Source organism: Somniosus microcephalus, chromosome 33 (assembly GCF_052327205.1).
Source record: "Somniosus microcephalus isolate GS21.2 chromosome 33, FLI_Smic_1.0, whole genome shotgun sequence".
In the NCBI taxonomy this organism is placed as follows: domain Eukaryota; kingdom Metazoa; phylum Chordata; class Chondrichthyes; order Squaliformes; family Somniosidae; genus Somniosus; species Somniosus microcephalus.
In genome coordinates this window covers 10,632,812-10,657,088 of record NC_141019.1, presented here as the reverse complement: position 1 = coordinate 10,657,088, position 24,277 = coordinate 10,632,812, and the positions used below count along the sequence as shown (strand labels likewise).

Below are 24,277 nucleotides of genomic sequence, written 5' to 3'. Positions count from 1 at the left end.
AGCCAAGTCTGCAATGTTGTCTGATGGTGAACACTCCATTTTCTTACAGTACATCCAAGCAGAGCCACCAACGAACAAGTCTCTCTCCAGTCTGGTTGTGCAGCTGCTGCAGTTCCAGGAGGAAGTGTTTGGAAAACACGTAAGCAATGCGCCTCTGACCAAATTGCCAGTAAGTACCACAATTAATTTCTGTCACAAGCACGTGTGCAACCATTAGCACTGGTTTAACATAGGAACAGGAGGAAACCATTCAACCCCTCAAGCCTGTTCCGCCATTCAATTAGATCATGGCTGATCTGTATCTTAACTCCATCTACGCGTCTTGGTTCCATATCCCTTTACACCCTCCCTAACAAAAATCGATCAGTCTTAGTTTTGACATTTTCAGTGGACCCCCAGCCTCAACAGCTTTTTGGAGGATGGAGTTCCAGATTTCCACCACCCTTTGTGTGAAGGTGTGCTTCCTGACATCACCCTGAACAGCCTAGCTCTCATTTTAAGATTATGCCCCTTGTTTTGAACTCCACCTCCCCTCTCTCTCCCCCCGCTCCCCTCTCTCTCCCCCCGCTCCCCTCTCCCTCCCCCCGCTCCCCTCTCCCTCCCCCCGCTCCCCTCTCCCTCCCCCCGCTCCCCTCTCCCTCCCCCCGCTCCCCTCTCCCTCCCCCCGCCCCCCTCTCCCTCCCCCCGCCCCCCTCTCCCTCCCCCCGCCCCCCTCTCCCTCCCCCCCTCTCCCTCCCCCCGCCCCCCCTCTCCCCCCCCGCCCCCCTCTCCCTCCCCCCGCTCCCCTCTCCCCCACCCTCTCTCCCCCACCCTCTCCTCCCCTCTCTCTCTCCCCTCTCTCTCTCTCCCCCCCCTCTCTCCCCCCCCTCTCTCCCCCCCCTCTCCCCCTCCCCCCCCCCTCTCTCCCCCACTCTCCCCCCCCCTCTCTCCCCCCCCCTCTCTCCCCCCCCTCTCTCCCCCCCCCTCTCCCCCCCCCACCTCTCCCCCCCCACCTCTCCCCCCCACCTCTCCCCCCCCACCTCTCCCCCCCCACCTCTCCCCCCCCCACCTCTCCCCCCCCACCTCTCCCCCCCCCTCTCCCCCCCCTCCTCCCCACCCCCCTCTCTCCCCCCCCTCTCTCCCCCCCCCTCTCTCCCCCCCCCTCTCTCCCCCCCCCTCCCCCCCCCCTCCCCCCCCTCTCCCTCTCCCTCCCCCTCTCTCTCCCCCCCCTTTCTCTCCCCCCCACTCTCTCCCCCCCACTCTCTCCCCCCCCCTCTCTCCCCCCCCCCTCTCCCCCCCCCCCTCCCCCCCCCTCTCTCCCCCCCCCTCTCTCCCCCCCCCTCTCTCCCCCCCCCTCTCTCCCCCCCCTCTCTCCCCCCCCCCTCTCTCCCCCCCACCTCTCTCCCCCCCCACCTCTCTCCCCCCCCCTCTCTCCCCCCCCACTCTTCCCCCCCCACTCTTCCCCCCCCCTCTCTTCCCCCCCCCTCTCTTCCCCCCCCCCCTCTCTTCCCCCCCCTCTCTTCCCCCCCCTCTCTTCCCCCCCCCTCTCTTCCCCCCCCCTCTCTTCCCCCCCCCTCTCTTCCCCCCCCTCTCTTCCCCCCCCCTCTCTTCCCCCCCCCTCTCTTCCCCCCCCCTCTCTTCCCCCCCTCTCTTCCCCCCCCCTCTCTTCCCCCCCCCTCTCTTCCCCCCCCCTCTCTTCCCCCCCCCTCTCTTCCCCCCCCCTCTCTTCCCCCCCCCTCTCTTCCCCCCCCTCTCTTCCCCCCTCTCTCTTTCCCCCCTCTCTCTTTCCCCCCTCTCTCTTTCCCCCCTCTCTTTCCCCCCCCTCTCTTCCCCCCCCTCTCTTCCCCCCCCCCTCTCTTCCCCCCCCTCTCTTCCCCCCCCCTCTCTCTCCCCCCCCCCCGCTCTCCGCCCCTCTCCACCCGCTCTCCCCCCCTCTCTCCCCCTTAAAGGGTATGGGGAGTGAGGAGAGTGGGATTAGACTGGGTGGGATATTAAAGGGTATGGGGAGTGAGGGGGATAGTGGGATTAGACTTGGTGGGATATTAAAGGGTGCGGGGAGTGAGGGGGAGAGTGGGATTAGACTGGGTGGGATATTAAAGGGTGTGGGGAGTGAGGGGGAGAGTGGGATTAGACTGGGTGGGATATTAAAGGGTGTGGGGAGTGAGGGGGAGAGTGGGATTAGACTGGGTGGGATATTAAAGGGTGTGGGGAGTGAGGGGGAGAGTGGGATTCGACTGGGTGGGATATTAAAGGGTGTGGGGAGTGAGGGGGAGAGTGGGATTAGACTGGGTGGGATATTAAAGGTATGGGGAGAGAGCAGGAGAGTGGGATTAGACTGGGTGGGATATTAAAGGTACGGGGAGTGAGGAGAATGGGATTAGACTGGGTGGGATATTAAAGGGTATGGGGAGGGAGAGTAGGATTAGACTGGGTGGGATATTAAAGGGTATGGGGAGTGAGGAGAGTGGGATTAGACTGGGTGGGATAGTAAAGGATGTGGGGAATGAGGAGAGTGGGATTAGACTGGGTGGGATATTAAAGGGTATGGGGAGTGAGAGTGGGATTAGACTGGATGGGATATTAAAGGGTGCGGAGAGTGAGGGGGAGAGTGGGATTAGACTGGGTGGGATATTAAAGGGTATGGGAGTGAGGAGAGTGGGATTAGACTGGGTGGGATATTAAAGGTACGGGGAGTGAGGGGGTGGTGGGATTAGACTGGGTGGGATATTAATGGGTATGGGGATTGAGGAGAGAGTGGGATTAGACTGGGTGGGATTTTAAAGGGTATGGGGAGTGAGGGGAGAGTGGGATTAGACTGGGTGGGATATTAAAGGGAATGGGGAGTGAGCAGGAGAGTGGGATTAGACTGGGTGGGATATTAAAGGGTATGGGGAGTGAGGGGGCGAGTGGGATTAGACTGGGTGGGATATTAAAGGGCATGGGGAGTGAGGGGGAGAGTGGGATTAGACTGGGTGGGATATTAAAGGGTATGGGGAGTGAGGAGAGTGGGATTAGACTGGGTGGGATATTTAAGGGTATGGGGAGTGAGGGGGAGAGTGGGATTAGACTGGGTGGGATATTTAAGGGTATGGGGAGTGAGGAGAGTGGGATTAGACTGGGTGGGATATTAAAGGGTATGGGGAGTGAGGGGCGAGTGGGATTAGACTGGGTGGGATATTAAAGGGTATGGGGAGTGAGGGGGAGAGTGGGATTAGACTGGGTGGGATATTAAAGGGTATGGGGAGTGAGGGGCAGAGTGGGATTAGACTGGGTGGGATATTAAAGGGTATGGGGAGTGAGGAGAGTGGGATTAGACTGAGTGGGATATTACAGGGTATGGGGAGTGGGGGGAGAGTGGAATTAGACTGGGTGGGATATTAAAGGGTGTGGGGAGTGAGGAGAGTGGGATTAGACTGGGTGGGATATTGAAGGGTATGGGGAGTGAGGAGAGTGGGATTAGATTGGGTGGGATATTAAAGGGTATGGGGAGTGAGGAGAGTGGGATTAGACTGAGTGGGATATTACAGGGTATGGGGAGTGGGGGGAGAGTGGGATTAGACTGGGTGGGATATTAAAGGGTGTGGGGAGTGAGGAGAGTGGGATTAGACTGGGTGGGATATTGAAGGGTATGGGGAGTGAGGGGGAGAGTGGGATTAGACTGGGTGGGATATTAAAGGGTACGGGGAGTGAGGGGGAGAGTGGGATTAGACTGGGTGGGATATTAAAGGGTGTGGGGAGTGAGGGGAGAGTGGGATTAGACTGGGTGGGATATTAAAGGGTATGGGGAGTGAGGGGAGAGTGGGATTAGACTGGGTGGGATATTAAAGTATGGGGAGTGAGGGGAGAGTGGGATTAGACTGGGTGGGATATTAAAGGGTATGGGGAGTGAGGAGAGAGTGGGATTAGACTGGGTGGGATATTGAAGGGTGTGGGGAGTGAGGAGAGTGGGATTAGACTGGGTGGGATACTAAAGGGTGCCGGGAGTGAGGGGGAGAGTGGGATTAGACTGGGTGGGATATTAAAGGGTGCCGGGAGTGAGGGGGAGAGTGGGATTAGACTGGGTGGGATATTAAAGGGTATGGGGAGTGGGATTAGACTGGGTGGGATATTAAAGGGTACGGGGAGTGAGGGAGAGATTGGGATTAGACTGGGTGGGATATTAAAGGGTTTGGGGAGTGAGAGGGAGAGTAGGATTAGACTGGGTGGGATATTGAAGGGTATGGGGAGTGAGGGGGGGGAAGAGTGGGATTAGACTGGGTGGGATATTAAAGGGTGTGGGGAGTGAGGGGGAGAGTGGGATTAGACTGGGTGGGATATTAAAGGGTATGGGGAGTGAGGGGGAGAGTGGGATTAGACTGGGTGGGATATTAAAGGGTTTGGGGAGTGAGAGGGAGAGTAGGATTAGACTGGGTGGGATATTAAAGGGTATGGAGAGTGGGATTAGACTGGGTGGGATATTAAAGGGTATGGGAGTGAGGAGAGTGGGATTAGACTGGGTGGGATATTAAAGGGTGCGGGGAGTGAGGGGGAGAGTGGGATTAGACTGGGTCAGGATGGTGTGACTAGAAGTGAGGCAGGTACGGGGATCCAGGAGGTAGTGTTGGAGGAGCTGCAGCCCTTGCACTTGTCCAACAGGTTCGAGGCTCTTACTCCCTGTGAGGATGGGAACAGGGACTGCGGGGAGGATGAGCAACCTGGCCACAGCACCGTGGAGCAGGGGGCCATTCAAGTGGGGGGAGTTAAAAGAAATGTTGTCGTGGTAGGGGATAGTATCGTTAGGGGGATAGATAGAGTTCTCTGCAGCCGAAAGCGAGAGTCCCGAAGGCTGTGTTGCCTGCCCGGTGCCAGGGTTAAGGACATCTCCTGTGGACTGGAGAGAAACTTGGAGGGGGAGGATCCAGTTGTCGTGGTCCATGTTGGTACCAACGACATAGATAGGACAAGGAAGGAGGTTCTGCTGAGGGAGTTTGAGCAGCTAGGGGCCAAAGTAAAAAGCAGAACCACAAGGGTAATAATCTCTGGATTATTACCTGAGCCACGAGCGAATTTGGCTAGGACAAATAAAATTAGAGATTTAAATGCGTGGCTCAAAGACTGGTGTGGGAGAAATGGGTTTTGCTTCCTGGGACACTGGCACCAGTACTGGGGCAGGAGGGAGCTGTTCCGTCGGGACGGGCTTCACTTGGCCAGTGCTGGGACTAGAGTCCTGGCGGATCATATAACTAGGGCTGTAGAGAGGGCTTTAAACTAACTAGTGGCGGGGAGGTTCCTAGAGAGCAAATAATAAAAATGACAACAGAGAAGGTCATAGACTTAGGTAGCAGTGGGGAAATTAAAAACCAGAGCATGTCAGGAAGCGGCAGAAGGTATGGAGTAAAAGGTAAAGTAATAAAAAGGGCAAAAGCAGGAACTAAGTGTCACAAAACATCTTTGAAAGTTCTCTATCTGAATGCACGTAGCATTCGTAACAAAATAGATGAGTTAATGGCACAAATAACTACATATGGGTATGATCATGTGGCCATTACAGAAACATGGCTGCAGGGTGACAATGCCTGGGAATTAAACATACCAGGTTATTTAACGATCAGGAAGGACAGGCAGGAAGGAAGGGGAGGTGGGGTGGCTATGTTAATAAAGGAAGGAATCACTGTAATACAGAGAAATGATATTGGGTCAAAAGATCAGGACAATGAAACAGTTTGGGTGGAGGTAAGGAATAATAAGGGGAAAAAAAACACTCGTGGGCGTAGTCTATAGGCCTCCGAACTGTGGCAACTCTGTTGGACGGAGTATCAATCAGGAAATAGTTGAGGCTTGTAATAAGGGAACATCTATAATTATGGGGGATTTTAACTATCATATTAATTGGACAAATCAAATTGGGCAGGGCTGCCTTGAGGATGAGTTCATTGAGTGTATTAGGGATGGGTTTCTTGAGCAGTATGTAACTGAACCGACCAGGGGGCAGGCAACCTTAGATCTGGTCCTGTGTAACGAGACAGGATTAATTAAAAATGTCCTAGTAAAGGATCCCCTTGGAATGAGTGACCATAACATGGTTGAATTCCATATTCAATTAGAGGGTGAGAAGGTTGGATCTCAAACAAGCGTGCTAAGCTTGAATAAAGGAGACTATGAAGGTATGAGAGCGGAATTGAGTAGAGTGGACTGGGAAAATAGATTAAAGGGTAAGACGATACATGATCAGTGGTGTACATTTAAGGAGTTATTTTACAACTTCCAAAAAGTATATATTCCACTGAGAAGAAAAGGGTGTAAAAGAAAAGACAGCCATCCGTGGCTAAGTAAAGAAATTAAGGATAGTATTCGACTAAAAACAAGGGCATATAAGGTAGCCAAATCTAGTGGGAGGATAGAGGATTGGGAAAACTTTATAAGACAGCAAAAAATAACAAAAAGATTGATTAAGAAAGGGAAGATAGATTATGAAAGTAAATTAGCAAAAAATATAAAAACAGATAGTAAGAGTTTTTATAGTTATATAAAAAGAAAAAGGGTGGCTAAAGTAAATGTTGGTCCCTTAGAGGATGAGACCGGGAAATTAATGGTGGGAAATATGGAGATGGCAAAAACACTGAATGAATATTTTACATCAGTCTTTACAGTAGAAGACACTAAGAATATCCCAACACTGGACAAATAGGGGGCTATGGGGGGGAGGAGCTAAACACGATCAAAATCACTAAGGAAGTGGTACTCGGTAAAATAATGGGACTCAAGGCGGATAAATCACCTGGACCTGATGGCTTACATCCTAGGGTCTTGAGGGAAGTGGCGGTAGGGATTGTGGATGCATTGGTAATAATTTTCCAAAACTCCCTGGACTCGGCAATGGTCCCGGCAGACTGGAAAACTGCTAATGTAACACCCTTATTTAAAAAGGGCAGTAGACAGAAGGCTGGAAACTATAGACCGGTTAGCCTAACATCTGTGGTAGGTAAAATTTTGGAGTCCATTATTAAGGAGACAGTAACAGGACATTTGGATAATCATAATTTAATAGGACAAAGTCAGCATGGTTTTATGAAGGGGAAGTCATGTTTGACAAATTTGCTGGAGTTCTTTGAGGAAGTAACATATAGGGTGGATAAAGGGGAACCAGTGGACGTAGTGTATTTAGACTTCCAAAAGGCATTTGACAAGGTGCCACACAAAAGATTATTGCTTAAGATAAAAAATCACGGGATTGGGGGTAATATTCTGGCATGGATAGAGGATTGGCTATCTAACAGAAGGCAGAGAGTTGGGATAAATGGTTCATTCTCAGACTGGCAATCAGTAACTAGTGGTGTTCTGCAGGGGTCAGTGCTGGGTCCCCAACTCTTCACAATCTATATTAACGATTTGGAGGAGGAGACCGAGTGTAACATATCAAAGTTTGCAGATGATACTAAGATGGGGGGGAAAGTAGTGAGTGAGGAGGACATAAAAAACCTTCAAGGGGACATAGACAGGCTAAGTAAGTGGGCAGAGATTTGGCAGATGGAATACAATACTGGAAACTGTGAGGTTATGCACTTTGGCAGGAAAAATCGTAGAGCAAGTTATTATCTTAATGGCAAGAAACTTGAAAGTACTGAAGTACAAAGGGATCTGGGGGTCCTGGTGCACGAAACTCAAAAGGTTAGTATGCAGGTGCAGCAAGTGATTAAGAAGGCCAATGGAATGTTGGCTTTTATTGCTAGGGGGATAGAATATAAAAATAGGGAGGTATTGCTTCAGTTGTACAAGGTATTGGTGAGACCGCACCTGGAATACTGCGTACAGTTTTGGTGTCCATACTTAAGAAAGGACATACTTGCTCTCGAGTCAGTACAAAGAAGGTTCACTCGGTTAATTGAGGGGATGGACATATGAGGAGAGGTTGAGTAGATTGGGACTCTACTCATTGGAGTTCAGAAGAATGAGAGGCGATCTTATTGAAACATATAAGATTGTGAAGGGGTTGGATCGGGTGGATGCAGGGAAGATGTTCCCGATGATGGGTGAAACTAGAACTAGGGGGCATAGTCTTAGAATAAGGGGCTGCTCTTTCAAAACTGAGATGAGGAGGAACTACTTCACTCAGAGGGTGGTAGGTCCATGGAATATGCTGCCCCAAAAAACTGTAGAAGCTACATCATTTCATAAATTTAAAACAGAAATAGACAGTTTCCTAGAAGTAAAGGGAATTAAGGGTTACGGGGAGCGGGCAGGAATTTGGACATGAGTCTAGGTTCGGATCGGTCATGGCCCTGTGGGTAGCGGAGCGGGCCCAGGGGCCGTGTAGCCTGATCCTGCTCCTATTTCGTGTGTCTAATTCTGTTAGATGCAGGAGATGGTTCCGTGATAGTGGATTGGCAGTTAGGATCAGATCAGCCATGATCTTATTGAATGGCGGAGCAGGCTCGAGGGGCCGATTGGCCTACTCCTGCTCCTATTTCTTATGTTCTTATGTTAAAGGGTATGGGGAGTGAGGAGAGTGGGATTGGACTGGGTGGGATATTAAAGGGTGCGGGGAGAGTGGGATTAGACTGGGTGGGATATTAAAGGGTATGGGGAGTGAGGGGGAGAGTGGGATTAGACTGGGTGGGATATTAAAGGGTATGGGGAGTGGGATTAGACTGGGTGGGATATTAAAGGGTATGGGGAGTGAGGAGAGTGGGATTAGACTGGGTGGGATATTAAAGGGTATGGGGAGTGAGGGGGAGAGTGGGATTAGACTGGGTGGGATATTAAAGGGTATGGGGAGTGAGAGGGAGAGTGGGATTAGACTGGGTGGGATATTAAAGGGTATGGGGAGTGAGGGGGAGAGTGTGATTAGACTGGGTGGGATATTAAAGGGTATGGGGAGTGAGGGGAGAGTGGGATTAGACTGGGTGGGATATTAAAGGGTATGGGGAGTGAGGGGGAGAGTGGGATTAGACTGGGTGGGATATTAAAGGGTACGGGGAGTGAGGGGGAGAGTGGGATTAGACTGGGTGGGATATTAAAGGGTACGGGGAGTGAGGGGGAGAGTGGGATTAGACAGGGTGGGATATTAAAGGGTATGGGGAGTGAGGAGGAGAGTGGGATTAGACTGGGTGGGATATTGAAGGGTATGGGGAGTGAGGAGGAGAGTGGGATTAGACAGGGTGGGATATTAAAGGGTATGGGGAGTGAGGGGGAGAGTGGGATTAGACAGGGTGGGATATTAAAGGGTATGGGGAGTGAGGAGGAGAGTGGGATTAGACTGGGTGGGATATTAAAGGGTATGGGGAGTGAGGGGGAGAGTGGGATTAGACTGGGTGGGATATTAAAGGGTGTGGGGAGTGAGGGGAGAGTGGGATTAGACTGGGTGGGATATTATAGGGTGTGGGGAGTGAGGAAAGAGTGGGATTAGACTGGGTGCGATATTAAAGGGTATGGGGAGTGAGGGGGAGAGTGGGATTAGGCTGGGTGGGATAATAAAGGGTATGAGGAGTGAGGGGGAGAGTGGGATTAGACTGGGTGGGATATTAAAGGGTATGAGGAGTGAGCAGGAGAGTGGGATTAGACTGGGTGGGATATTAAAGGGTATGGGGAGTGAGGAGAGCGGGATTAGACTGGGTGGGATATTAAAGGGTATAGGGAGTGAGGAGAGTGGGATTAGACTGGGTGGGATATTAAAAGGTATGGGGAGTGAGGGGGAGAGTGGGATTCGACTGGGTGGGATATTAAAGGGTATGGGGAGTGAGGGGGAGAGTGGGATTAGACTGGGTGGGATATTAAATGGTATGGGGAGTGAGGGGGAGAGTGGGATTAGACTGGGTGGGATATTAAAGGGTGTGGGGAGTGAGGAGAGTGGGATTAGACTGGGTGGGATATTAAAGGGTATGGGGAGTGAGGGGGAGAGAGGGATTAGACTGGGTGGGATATTAAAGGGTATGGGGAGTGAGGAGAGTGGGATTAGACTGGGTGGGATATTAAAGGGTATGGGGAGTGAGGAGGAGAGTGGGATTAGACTGGGTGGGATATTAAAGGGTACGGGGAGTGAGGGGAGAGTGGGATTAGACTGGGTGGGATATTAAAGGGTATGGGGAGTGAGGGGAGAGTGGGATTAGACTGGGTGGGATATTAAAGGGTGTGGGGAGTGAGGGGGAGAGTGGGATTAGACTGGGTGGGATATTAAAGGGTATGGGGAGTGAGGAGAGAGTGGGATTAGACTGGGTGGGATATTAAAGGGTGAGGGGGAGAGTGGGATTAGACTGGGTGGGATATTAAAGGGTATGGGGAGTGAGGGAGAGAGTGGGATTAGACTGGGTGGGATATTAAAGGGTATGGGGAGTGAGGAGAGAGTGGGATTAGACTGGGTGGGATATTAAAGGGTGAGGGGGAGAGTGGGATTAGACTGGGTGGGATATTAAAGGGTGAGGGGGAGAGTGGGATTAGACTGGGTGGGATATTAAAGGGTACGGGGAGTGAGGAGAGTGGGATTAGACTGGGTGGGATATTAAAGGGTACGGGGAGTGAGGGGAGAGTGGGATTAGACTGGGTGGGATATTAAAGGGTGTGGGGAGTGAGGGGGAGAGTGGGATTAGACTGGGTGGGATATTAAAGGGTGTGGGGAGTGAGGGGGAGAGTGGGATTAGACTGGGTGGGATATTAAAGGGTATGGGGAGTGAGGAGAGAGTGGGATTAGACTGGGTGGGATATTAAAGGGTATGGGGAGTGAGGGGGAGAGTGGGATTAGACTGGGTGGGATATTAAAGGGTATGGGGAGTGAGGAGAGAGTGGGATTAGACTGGGTGGGATATTAAAGGGTATGGGGAGTGAGGGGGAGAGTGGGATTAGACTGGGTGGGATATTAAAGGGTATGGGGAGTGAGGAGAGAGTGGGATTAGACTGGGTGGGATATTAAAGGGTATGGGGAGTGAGGAGAGAGTGGGATTAGACTGTGTGGGATATTAAAGGGTGTGGGGAGTGAGGGGGGAGAGTGGGATTAGACTGGGTGGGATATTAAAGGGTATGGGGAGTGAGCAGGAGAGTGGGATTAGACTGGGTGGGATATTAAAGGGTACGGGGAGTGAGGGGAGAGTGGGATTAGACTGGGTGGGATATTAAAGGGTGTGGGGAGTGAGGGGGAGAGTGGGATTAGACTGGGTGGGATATTAAAGGGTATGGGGAGTGAGGGGAGAGTGGGATTAGACTGGGTGGGATATTAAAGGGTGTGGGGAGTGAGGGGGAGAGTGGGATTAGACTGGGTGGGATATTAAAGGGTATGGGGAGTGAGGAGAGAGTGGGATTAGACTGGGTGGGATATTAAAGGGTGAGGGGGAGAGTGGGATTAGACTGGGTGGGATATTAAAGGGTGAGGGGGAGAGTGGGATTAGACTGGGTGGGATATTAAAGGGTATGGGGAGTGAGGAGAGTGGGATTAGACTGGGTGGGATATTAAAGGGTATGGGGAGTGAGGAGAGTGGGATTAGACTGGGTGGGATATTAAAGGGTATGGGGAGAGTGGGATTAGACTGGGTGGGATATTAAAGGGTACGGGGAGTGAGGAGAGTGGGATTAGACTGGGTGGGATATTAAAGGGTATGGGGAGTGAGGAGAGTGGGATTAGACTGGGTGGGATATTAAAGGGTATGGGGAGTGAGGAGAGTGGGATTAGACTGGGTGGGATATTAAAGGGTGTGGGGAGTGAGGAGGGAGAGTGGGATTAGACTGGGTGGGATATTAAAGGGTATGGGGAGTGAGGAGAGTGGGATTAGACTGGGTGGGATATTAAAGGGTATGGGGAGTGAGGGGGAGAGTGGGATTAGACTGGGTGGGATATTAAAGGGTGTGGGGAGTGAGGAGGGAGAGTGGGATTAGACTGGGTGGGATATTAAAGGGTATGGGGAGTGAGGGGGAGAGTGGGATTAGACTGGGTGGGATATTAAAGGGTATGGGGAGTGAGGGGGAGAGTGGGATTAGACTGGGTGGGATATTAAAGGGTATGGGGAGTGAGGAGAGAGTGGGATTAGACTGGGTGGGATATTAAAGGGTATGGGGAGTGAGGAGAGAGTGGGATTAGACTGGGTGGGATATTAAAGGGTATGGGGAGTGAGGGGGAGAGTGGGATTAGACTGGGTGGGATATTAAAGGGTATGGGGAGTGAGGAGAGAGTGGGATTAGACTGGGTGGGATATTAAAGGGTACGGGGAGTGAGGGGGAGAGTGGGATTAGACTGGGTGGGATATTAAAGGGTTTGGGGAGTGAGGAGAGTGGGATTAGACTGGGTGGGATATTAAAGGGTATGGGGAGTGAGGGGGAGAGTGGGATTAGACTGGGTGGGATATTAAAGGGTATGGGGAGTGAGGAGAGAGTGGGATTAGACTGGGTGGGATATTAAAGTTTACGGGGAGTGAGGGGGAGAGTGGGATTAGACTGGGTGGGATATTAAAGGGTATGGGGAGTGAGGGGGAGAGTGGGATTAGACTGGGTGGGATATTAAAGGGTACGGGGAGTGAGGGGGAGAGTGGGATTAGACTGGGTGGGATATTAAAGGGTATGGGGAGTGAGGAGAGAGTGGGATTAGACTGGGTGGGATATTAAAGGGTACGGGGAGTGAGGAGAGAGTGGGATTAGACTGGGTGGGATATTAAAGGGTATGGGGAGTGAGCAGGAGAGTGGGATTAGACTGGGTGGGATATTAAAGGGTATGGGGAGTGAGGCGGGGGGGGAGATTAAAGGGTATGGTGAGTGAGGCGGGGGGGGAGATTAAAGGGTATGGTGAGTGAGGCGGGGGGGGAGATTAAAGGGTATGGTGAGTGAGGCCGGGGGGAGATTAAAGGGTATGGTGAGTGAGGCGGGGGGGGAGATTAAAGGGTATGGTGAGTGAGGCGGGGGGGAGATTAAAGGGTATGGTGAGTGAGGCGGGGGGGGAGATTAAAGGGTATGGTGAGTGAGGCGGGGGGGGAGATTAAAGGGTATGGGGAGTGAGGCGGGGGGGAGATTAAAGGGTATGGGGAGTGAGGCGGGGGGGGAGATTAAAGGGTATGGTGAGTGAGGCGGGGGGGGAGATTAAAGGGTATGGGGAGTGAGGCGGGGGGGGAGATTAAAGGGTATGGGGAGTGAGGCGGGGGGGGGGAGATTAAAGGGTATGGGGAGTGAGGCGGGGGGGGAGATTAAAGGGTATGGTGAGTGAGGCGGGGGGGAGATTAAAGGGTATGGGGAGTGAGGCGGGGGGGGAGATTAAAGGGTATGGGGAGTGAGGCGGGGGGGGAGATTAAAGGGTATGGGGAGTGAGGCGGGGGGGGAGATTAAAGGGTATGGTGAGTGAGGCGGGGGGGGAGATTAAAGGGTATGGTGAGTGAGGCGGGGGGGGAGATTAAAGGGTATGGGGAGTGAGGCGGGGGGGGAGATTAAAGGGTATGGGGAGTGAGGCGGGGGGGGAGATTAAAGGGTATGGGGAGTGAGGCGGGGGGGAGATTAGACTGGGTGGGATATTAAAGGGTACGGGGAGTGAGGCGGGGGGGAGATTAAAGGGTATGGGGAGTGAGGCGGGGGGGGAGATTAAAGGGTATGGGGAGTGAGGCGGGGGGGAGATTAAAGGGTATGGTGAGTGAGGCGGGTGGGGAGATTAAAGGGTATGGTGAGTGAGGCGGGGGGGGAGATTAAAGGGTACGGGGAGTGAGGCGGGGGGGAGATTAAAGGGTATGGGGAGTGAGGCGGGGGGGAGATTAAAGGGTATGGGGAGTGAGGCGGGGGGGAGATTAGACTGGGTGGGATATTGAAGGGTACGGGGAGTGAGGCGGGGGGGGAGATTAAAGGGTATGGGGAGTGAGGCGGGGGGGGAGATTAAAGGGTATGGGGAGTGAGGCGGGGGGGGAGATTAGACTGGGTGGGATATTAAAGGGTATGGGGAGTGAAGGGGGAGAGTGGGATTAGACTGGGTGGGATATTAAAGGGTATGGGGAGTGAGGTGAGTGGGATTAGACTGGGTGGGATATTAAAGGGTATGGGGAGTGAGGGGGGAGAGTGGGATTAGACTGGGTGGGATATTAAAGGGTATGGGGAGTGAGGGGGAGGGTGGGATTAGACTGGGTGGGATATTAAAGGGTATGGGGAGTGAGGCGGGGGGGGAGATTAGACTGGGTGGGATATTAAAGGGTATGGGGAGTGAGGCGGGGGGGGAGATTAGACTGGGTGGGATATTAAAGGGTATGGGGAGTGAGGGGGAGGGTGGGATTAGACTGGGTGGGATATTAAAGGGTATGGGGAGTGAGGGGGAGAGTGGGATTAGACTGGGTGGGATATTAAAGGGTATGGGGAGTGAGGAGAGAGTGGGATTAGACTGGGTGGGATATTAAAGGGTATGGGGAGTGAGCAGGAGAGTGGGATTAGACTGGGTGGGATATTAAAGGGTATGGGGAGTGAGGCGGGGGGGGAGATTAAAGGGTATGGTGAGTGAGGCGGGGGGGGAGATTAAAGGGTATGGTGAGTGAGGCGGGGGGGGAGATTAAAGGGTATGGTGAGTGAGGCCGGGGGGAGATTAAAGGGTATGGTGAGTGAGGCGGGGGGGGGAGATTAAAGGGTATGGTGAGTGAGGCGGGGGGGAGATTAAAGGGTATGGTGAGTGAGGCGGGGGGGAGATTAAAGGGTATGGTGAGTGAGGCGGGGGGGGAGATTAAAGGGTATGGTGAGTGAGGCGGGGGGGGGAGATTAAAGGGTATGGGGAGTGAGGCGGGGGGGAGATTAAAGGGTATGGGGAGTGAGGCGGGGGGGGAGATTAAAGGGTATGGTGAGTGAGGCGGGGGGGAGATTAAAGGGTATGGGGAGTGAGGCGGGGGGGGAGATTAAAGGGTATGGGGAGTGAGGTGGGGGGGGAGATTAAAGGGTATGGGGAGTGAGGCGGGGGGGAGATTAAAGGGTATGGGGAGTGAGGCGGGGGGGGGGAGATTAAAGGGTATGGGGAGTGAGGCGGGGGGGAGATTAAAGGGTACGGGGAGTGAGGCGGGGGGGAGATTAAAGGGTATGGGGAGTGAGGCGGGGGGGGAGATTAAAGGGTATGGTGAGTGAGGCGGGGGGGAGATTAAAGGGTATGGGGAGTGAGGCGGGGGGGGAGATTAAAGGGTATGGGGAGTGAGGTGGGGGGGGAGATTAAAGGGTATGGGGAGTGAGGCGGGGGGGAGATTAAAGGGTATGGTGAGTGAGGCGGGGGGGGAGATTAAAGGGTATGGTGAGTGAGGCGGGGGGGGAGATTAAAGGGTATGGGGAGTGAGGCGGGGGGGGAGATTAAAGGGTATGGGGAGTGAGGCGGGGGGGGAGATTAAAGGGTATGGGGAGTGAGGCGGGGGGGAGATTAGACTGGGTGGGATATTAAAGGGTACGGGGAGTGAGGCGGGGGGGGAGATTAAAGGGTATGGGGAGTGAGGCGGGGGGGGAGATTAAAGGGTATGGGGAGTGAGGCGGGGGGGGAGATTAAAGGGTATGGGGAGTGAGGCGGGGGGGGAGATTAAAGGGTATGGTGAGTGAGGCGGGGGGGGAGATTAAAGGGTATGGTGAGTGAGGCGGGGGGGGAGATTAAAGGGTACGGGGAGTGAGGCGGGGGGGGAGATTAAAGGGTATGGGGAGTGAGGCGGGGGGGAGATTAGACTGGGTGGGATATTAAAGGGTACGGGGAGTGAGGCGGGGGGGGAGATTAAAGGGTATGGGGAGTGAGGCGGGGGGGGAGATTAAAGGGTATGGGGAGTGAGGCGGGGGGGGAGATTAGACTGGGTGGGATATTAAAGGGTATGGGGAGTGAAGGGGGAGAGTGGGATTAGACTGGGTGGGATATTAAAGGGTATGGGGAGTGAGGGGGAGAGTGGGATTAGACTGGGTGGGATATTAAAGGGTATGGGGAGTGAGGGGGAGGGTGGGATTAGACTGGGTGGGATATTAAAGGGTATGGGGAGTGAGGCGGGGGGGGAGATTAGACTGGGTGGGATATTAAAGGGTATGGGGAGTGAGGCGGGAGATTAGACTGGGTGGGATATTAAAGGGTATGGGGAGTGAGGGGGAGGGTGGGATTAGACTGGGTGGGATATTGAAGGGTATGGGGAGTGAGGGGGAGAGTGGGATTAGACTGAGTGGGATATTTAAGGGTATGGGGAGTGAGGCGGGGGGGGAGATTAGACTGGGTGGGATATTAAAGGGTATGGGGCGTGAGGGGGAGAGTGGGATTAGACTGGGTGGGATATTAAAGGGTATGGGGAGTGAGGGGGAGAGTGGGATTAGACTGGGTGGGATATTAAAGGGTATGGGGAGTGAGGGGGAGAGTGGGATTAGACTGAGTGGGATATTTAAGGGTATGGGGAGTGAGGGGAGAGTGTGATTAGACTGGGTGGGATATTAAAGGGTATGGGGAGTGAGGGGAGAGTGGGATTAGACTGGGTGGGATATTAAAGGGTATGGGGAGTGAGGGGGAGAGTGGGATTAGACTGGGTGGGATATTAAAGGGTATGGGGAGTGAGGCGGGGGGGGAGATTAGACTGGGTGGGATATTAAAGGGTATGGGGAGTGAGGGGAGAGTGGGATTAGACTGGGTGGGATATTAAAGGGTATGGGGAGTGAGGGGGAGAGTGGGATTAGACTGGGTGGGATATTAAAGGGTATGGGGAGTGAGGGGGAGAGTGGGATTAGACTGGGTGGGATATTAAAGGGTATGGGGAGTGAGGCGGGGGGGGGAGATTAGACTGGGTGGGATATTGAAGGGTTGGCAAGCAGTGGGAAAACAGTGGACAGCTCCAATTGAAGAGCTAGCACTGGCATATGTTCGTAAGCCGCCTTCTGTGCTGTAAGCCACGTCAGGCGATATTAAAATGTATGGGAAGTCACTGTTTGCAGAATTTGTTTAATGAAAGAAAAGGATTCCGTTGAAAAAGTGAGAAGTTAGTTCAGTTCATTCAGAGCACCTGTTAGTCCGAGTTTTGGGGACTCTCCATTATCTTCTGATATCCATTACCCACCATGTAATCAAGCTTCCACTGGAGAGAGAGAACAGAAATGAATTAAAGCAACGGCTGAAAGAAAAGAAAAGGAATGCGGCACACAGTATATTTGCTACTAAAGAACAGAGATTGACTGTTCACTCCAGTCCCCCTCCTGAAATTTCTGATTTGATATTTTTTAATGATCCTTCCTTCTCCCAGCTGAATGAAATATCTCTAGATGGCACTTTTCTGGCCTTCATGCAAAAATCCAAGTAGGTGCTGACTGCCTATTGCGGGTCTTCTGTTCAGAGTGAGTAGAGCATCCCTGCAGTCTCAAAGAAAAATCCCTCGTCCTTAAAGCTATGTGTCCCCTACCAACACCCACGCCCCCTTGCAGGGCTGTAAGTAAGAGGCCAGTCGGTCTGAAGCTGCGCAAAGGCAGCAATTGAACCAACAGGATCACGTTAAATGTGGGAAGAACCCCATGGGCCCCCACCCCAAGGCCAACTGAAAGCATCCACTTGAACACACATTGTTCCAACATTTACACAACCACAGCTACCTCTTGTACAAGTATGCTCTTCCTGCAAACTTGACAAAGCTTCACAAAATATGTATCTCTGTGGAAGCTCTTGAAAATTAATGGCATTTTTTAAGGAAGCTTTTGGAGACAAAAGTACCAGTACCTGTAGCTGGATTCCGCTGCTGTTCATTGCCAGGACTAAGATGCTGCCTCTGTTTTCCAGATGAAATGCTTTCTCGACTTTAAAGCTGGTGGAGCTCTGTGCCATATTCTAGCTGCTGCTTATAAATTCAAGAGTGACCAAGGATGGTAAGTTGATTTTCTTTGGCAGTGTCGCTCTCTAAATAAGTTTTAGAGCAAGGCTTTTTCTCCTGACCTCACTGGCAAGCTTGACTCACGCCCTGTGCTGCTATAACAGCAGCATTATCAAACACACAGAGCAATGGGGTACCACATCATTGAAATATCACTGAATTCCACATGTTGTCTCCACAGCACATTTCCCTAAATTAAAAAACAAAAGTGTGGGGCGATATTATATTAATAGAAAGCACGACTCACTGCCTGCAACATTTGCTGAACCGCAGCCCGCGTGTATACTCCACTTATGAAGCACAGGCTTACACATGGGGCCTTCTACTTGTATCACCATATCAACTGAACATTTAATAGTTCCCAAATTGCATAGAAAATGCCAGATACCTGAGCATGTTTACTGAGCACCCATCACATCGCCATTACCTGACCTGTAAACTGAGATTACTGTCCTGAAATCACTCCTGTGAATCTGTTCTTCTTTCTGAGATGCACTGCTCTTGAGGTCGTTTTATTCCACTTGCTTTTCAACCACAAGTCCATTTTTGCAATCCTCATCTCAACAGGAAAAGACCTCAGGATAGAAAATAATAGACATCAAACAGAAAAGTCGAGGAAAGGCTGAAGGAACAGCCTATGATGTAATGTCCCTGAACTTCCAGAAAGCCTTCGAGGAAGTTCCATGTGAAAGGATAAGATGTACTGAATGGAGTGTCATAAGAACATAAGAAATAGGAGCAGGAGTCAGCCATTTGGCCCCTCGAGCCTGCTCCACCATTCAATAAGATCATGGCTGATCTTCAACCTCATCTCCACTTTCCTGCATTATCCTCATATCCCTTGATTCCCTTAATATTCAAAAATTGCCCCAGGAATCAGTAATAGGGAGATATACTGAGTGGAATGTCCCATGGATCGGTGCTGAGTGATGTACTGAGTGGAGTGTCCCAGGGATCGGTGCTGGGTGATGTACTGAGTGGGGTGTCCCAGGGATCGGTGCTGGGAGATGTACTGAGTGGAGTGTCCCAGGGATCGGTGCTGGGTGATGTACTGAGTGGAGTGTCCCAGGGATCGGTGCTGGGTGATGTACTGAGTGGAGTGTCCCAGGGATCGGTGCTGGGTGATGTACTGAGTGGGGTGTCCCAGGGATCGGTGCTGGGTGATGTACTGAGTGGAGTGTCCCAGGGATCGGTGCTGGGTGATCTACTGAGTGGAGTGTCCCAGGGATCGGTGCTGGGTGATGTACTGAGTGGAGTGTCCCAGGGATCGGTGCTGGGCGATGTACTGAGTGGAGTGTCCCAGGGATCGGTGCTGGGTGATGTACTGAGTGGGGTGTCCCAGGGATCGGTGCTGGGTGATGTACTGAGTGGAGTGTCCCAGGGATCGGTGCTGGGTGATGTACTGAGTGGGGTGTCCCAGGGATCGGTGCTGGGTGATGTACTGAGTGGAGTGTCCCAGGGATCGGTGCTGGGTGATGTACTGAGTGGGGTGTCCCAGGGATCGGTGCTGGGTGATGTACTGAGTGGAGTGTCCCAGGGATCGGTGCTGGGTGATGTACTGAGTGGGGTGTCCCAGGGATCGGTGCTGGGTGATGCACTGAGTGGAGTGTCCCAGGGATCGGTGCTGGGTGATGTACTGAGTGGAGTGGCCCAGGGATCGGTGCTGGGTGATGTACTGAGTGGGGTGTCCCAGGGATCGGTGCTGGGGGATGTACTGAGTGGAGTGTCCCAGGGATCGGTGCTGGGTGATGTACTGAGTGGAGTGTCCCAGGGATCGGTGCTGGGTGATGCACTGAGTGGAGTATCCCAGGGATCGGTGCTGGGAGATGTACTGAGTGGAGTGTCCCAGGGATCGGTGCTGGGTGATGTACTGAGTGGAGTGTCCCAGGGATCGGTGCTGGGAGATGTACTGAGTGGGGTGTCCCAGGGATCGGTGCTGGGGGATGTACTGAGTGGAGTGTCTCAGGGATCGGTGCTGGGTGATGTACTGAGTGGAGTGTCCCAGGGATCGGTGCTGGGTGATGTACTGAGTGGAGTGTCCCAGGGATCGGTGCTGGGTGATGTACTGAGTGGAGTGTCCCAGCGATCGGTGCTGGGTGATGTACTGAGTGGAGTGTCCCAGGGATCGGTGCTGGGTGATGTACTGAGTGGAGTGTCCCAGGGATCGGTGCTGGGAGATGTACTGAGTGGAGTGTCCCAGGGATCGGTGCTGGGTGATGAACTGAGTGGAGTGTCCCAGGGATCGGTGCTGGGTGATGTACTGAGTGGAGTGTCCCAGGGATCGGTGCTGGGTGATGTACTGAGTGGAGTGTCCCAGGGATCGGTGCTGGGTGATGTACTGAGTGGAGTGTCCCAGGGATCGGTGCTGGGTGATGTACTGAGTGGAGTGTCCCAGGGATCGGTGCTGGGTGATGTACTGAGTGGAGTGTCCCAGGGATCGGTGCTGGGAGATGTACTGAGTGGAGTGTCCCAGGGATCGGTGCTGGGTAATGTACTGAGTGAAGTGTCCCAGGGATCGGTGCTGGGTGATGTACTGAGTGGGGTGTCCCAGGGATCGGTGCTGGGTGATGTACTGAGTGGAGTGTCCCAGGGATCGGTGCTGGGTGATGTACTGAGTGGAGTGTCCCAGGGATCGGTGCTGGGTGACGTACTGAGTGGAGTGTCCCAGGGATCGGTGCTGGGTGATGTACTGAGTGGAGTGTCCCAGGGATCGGTGCTGGGTGATGTACTGAGTTGAGTGTCCCAGGGATCGGTGCTGGGTGATGTACTGAGTGGAGTGTCCCAGGGATCGGTGCTGGGTGATGTACTGAGTGGAGTGTCCCAGGGATCGGTGCTGGGTGATGTACTGAGTGGAGTGTCCCAGGGATCGGTGCTGGGTGATGTACTGAGTGGAGTGTCCCAGGGACCGGTGCTGGGTGATGTACTGAGTGGAGTGTCCCAGGGATCGGTGCTGGGAGATGTACTGAGTGGAGTGTCCCAGGGATCGGTGCTGGGTGATGTACTGAGTGGAGTGTCCCGGGGATCGCTGCTGGGAGATGTACTGAGTGGAGTGTCCCAGGGATCGGTGCTGGGTGATGTACTGAGTGGAGTGTCCCAGGGATCGGTGCTGGGTGATGTACTGAGTGGGGTGTCCCAGGGATCGGTGCTGGGAGATGTACTGAGTGGAGTGTCCCAGGGACCGGTGCTGGGTGATGTACTGAGTGGGGTGTCCCAGGGATCGCTGCTGGGAGATGTACTGAGTGGAGTGTCCCAGGGATCGGTGCTGGGTGATGTACTGAGTGGAGTGTCCCAGGGATCGGTGCTGGGTGATGTACTGAGTGGAGTGTCCCAGGGACCGGTGCTGGGTGATGTACTGAGTGGGGTGTCCCAGGGATCGGTGCTGGGTGATGCACTGAGTGGAGTGTCCCAGGGATCAGAGCTGGGTGATGTACTGAGTGGAATGTCCCAGGAATCGGTGCTGGGAGATGTACTGAGTGGGGTGTCCCAGGGATCGGTGCTGGGTGATGTACTGAGTGGAGTGTCCCAGGGATCGGTGCTGGGGGATGTACTGAGTGGAGTGTCCCAGGGATCGGTGCTGGGTGATGTACTGAGTGGAGTGTCCCAGGGATCGGTGCTGGGGGATGTACTGAGTGGAGTGTCTCAGGGATCGGTGCTGGGTGATGTACTGAGTGGAGTGTCCCAGGGATCGGTGCTGGGTGATGTCCTGAGTGGAGTGTCCCAGGGATCGGTGCTGGGTGATGTACTGAGTGGAGTGTCCCAGGGATCAGTGCTGGGAGATGTACTGAGTGGGGTGTCCCAGGGATCGGTGCTGGGAGATTTACTGAGTGGAGTGTCCCAGGGATCGGTGCTGGGTGATGTACTGAGTGGAGTGTCCCAGGGATCGGTGCTGGGCGATGTACTGAGTGGAGTGTCCCAGGGATCGGTGCTGGGTGATGTACTGAGTGGGGTGTCCCAGGGATCGGTGCTGGGAGATTTACTGAGTGGAGTGTCCCAGGGATCGGTGCTGGGCGATGTACTGAGTGGAGTGTCCCAGGGATCGGTGCTGGGCGATGTACTGAGTGGAGTGTCCCAGGGATCGGTGCTGGGTGATGTACTGAGTGGAGTGTCCCAGGGATCGGTGCTGGGTGATGTACTGAGTGGAGTGTCCCAGGGATCGGTGCTGGGTGATGTACTGAGTGGAGTGTCCCAGGGATCGGTGCTGGGTGATGTACTGAGTGGAGTGTCCCAGGGATCGGTGCTGGGTGATGTACTGAGTGGAGTGTCCCAGGGATCGGTGCTGGGTGATGTACTGAGTGGAGTGTCCCAGGGATCGGTGCTGGGTGATGTACTGAGTGGAGTGTCCCAGGGATCGGTGCTGGGAGATGTACTGAGTGGAGTGTCCCAGGGATTGGTGCTGGGTGATGTACTGAGTGGAGTGTCCCAGGGATCGGTGCTGGGTGATGTACTGAGTGGAGTGTCCCAGGGATCGGTGCTGGGTGATGCACTGAGTGGAGTGTCCCAGGGATCGGTGCTGGGTGATGTACTGAGTGGAGTGTCCCAGGGATCGGTGCTGGGTGATGTACTGAGTGGAGTGTCTCAGGGATCGGTGCTGGGAGATGTACTGAGTGGAGTGTCCCAGGGATCAGTGCTGGGTGATGTACTGAGTGGAGTGTCCCAGCTATCGGCGCTGGCTGATGTACTGAGTGGAGTGTCCCAGGGATCGGTGCTGAGTGATGTACTCAGTGGAGTGTCCCAGGGATCGGTGCTGGGTGATGTACTGAGTGCAGTGTCCCAGGGATCGGTGCTGGGTGATGTACTGAGTGGAGTGTCCCAGGGATCGGTGCTGGGTGATGTACTGAGTGGAGTGTCCCGGGGATCGGTGCTGGGTGATGTACTGAGTGGAGTGTCCCAGGGATCGGTGCTGGGTGATGTACTGAGTGGAGTGTCCCAGGGATCGGTGCTGGGTGATGTACTCAGTGGAGTGTCCCAGGGATCGGTGCTGGGTGATGTACTGAGTGGAGAGTCCCAGGGATCGGTGCTGGGTGATGTACTGAGTGGAGTGTCCCAGGGATCGGTGCTGTGAGATGTACTGAGTGGAGTGTCCCAGGGATCGGTGCTGGGTGATGTACTGAGTGGAGTGTCCCAGCTATCGGCGCTGGGTGATGTACTGAGTGGAGTGTCTCAGGGATCGGTGCTGGGTGATGTACTGAGTGGAGTGTCCCAGGGATCGGTGCTGGGAGATGTACTGAGTGGAGTGTCCCAGGGATCGGTGCTGGGGAGATGTACTGAGTGGAGTGTCCCAGGGATCGGTGCTGAGTGATGTACTCAGTGGAGTGTCCCAGGGATCGGTGCTGGGTGATGTACTGAGTGGAGTGTCCCAGGGATCGGTGCTGGGTGATGTACTGAGTGGAGTGTCCCAGGGATCGGTGCTGGGTGATGTACTGAGTGGAGTGTCCCAGGGATCGGTGCTGGGTGATGTACTGAGTGGAGTGTCCCAGGGATCGGTGCTGGGTGATGTACTGAGTGGAGTGTCCCGGGGATCGGTGCTGGGTGATGTACTGAGTGGAGTGTCCCAGGGATCGGTGCTGGGTGATGTACTGAGTGGAGTGTCCCAGGGATCGGTGCTGGGTGATGTACTGAGTGGAGTGTCCCAGGGATCGGTGCTGGGTGATGTACTGAGTGGAGTGTCCCGGGGATCGGTGCTGGGTGATGTACTGAGTGGAGTGTCCCAGGGATCGGTGCTGGGTGATGTACTGAGTGGAGTGTCCCAGGGATCGGTGCTGGGTGATGTACTGAGTGGAGTGTCCCAGGGATCGGTGCTGGGTGATGTACTGAGTGGGGTGTCCCAGGGATCGGTGCTGGGTGATGTACTGAGTGGAGTGTCCCAGGGATCGGTGCTGGGTGATGTACTGAGTGGAGTGTCCCAGGGATCGGTGCTGGGTGATGTACTGAGTGGAGTGTCCCAGGGATCGGTGCTGGGTGATGTACTGAGTGGAGTGTCCCAGGGATCGGTGCTGGGTGATGTACTGAGTGGAGTGTCCCAGGGATCGGTGCTGTGAGATGTACTGAGCGGGGTGTCCCAGGGATCGGTGCTGGGTGATGCACTGAGTGGAGTGTCCCAGTGATCGGTGCTGGGTGATGTACTGAGTGGAGTGTCCCAGGGATCGGTGCTGGGTGATGTACTGAGTGGAGTGTCCCAGGGATCGGTGCTGTGAGATGTACTGAGCGGGGTGTCCCAGGGATCGGTGCTGGGTGATGTACTGAGTGGAGTGTCCCAGGGATCGGGGCTGGGTGATGTACTGAGTGGAGTGTCCCAGGGATCGGTGCTGGGTGATGTACTGAGTGGAGTGTCCCAGGGATCGGTGCTGAGTGATGTACTCAGTGGGGTGTCCCAGGGATCGGTGCTGGGTGATGTACTGAGTGGAGTGTCCCAGGGATCGGTGTTGGGTGATGTACTGAGTGGAGTGTCCCAGGGATGGGTGCAGGGTGATGTACTGAGTGGGGTGTCCCAGGGATCGGTGCTGGGTGATGTACTGAGTGGAGTGTCCCAGGGATCGGTG

General features: G+C 53.9%; 1 protein-coding gene across 1 annotated transcript in view; it reads left to right on the top strand.

Annotated features, from left to right (window-relative positions):
* The first annotated feature begins 13 nt into the window (after window positions 1-13).
* Window positions 14-24,277, top strand: part of LOC147096963 (SWI/SNF complex subunit SMARCC2-like) — a 166,174-nt gene continuing 141,910 nt past the window's right edge. The window contains exons 1-2 of the mRNA XM_085972519.1: window positions 14-169; window positions 17,648-17,733. Of these exons, the coding sequence (XP_085828645.1) occupies window positions 14-169; window positions 17,648-17,733 (242 nt within the window). The remainder of the gene's footprint in view (window positions 170-17,647; window positions 17,734-24,277) is intronic.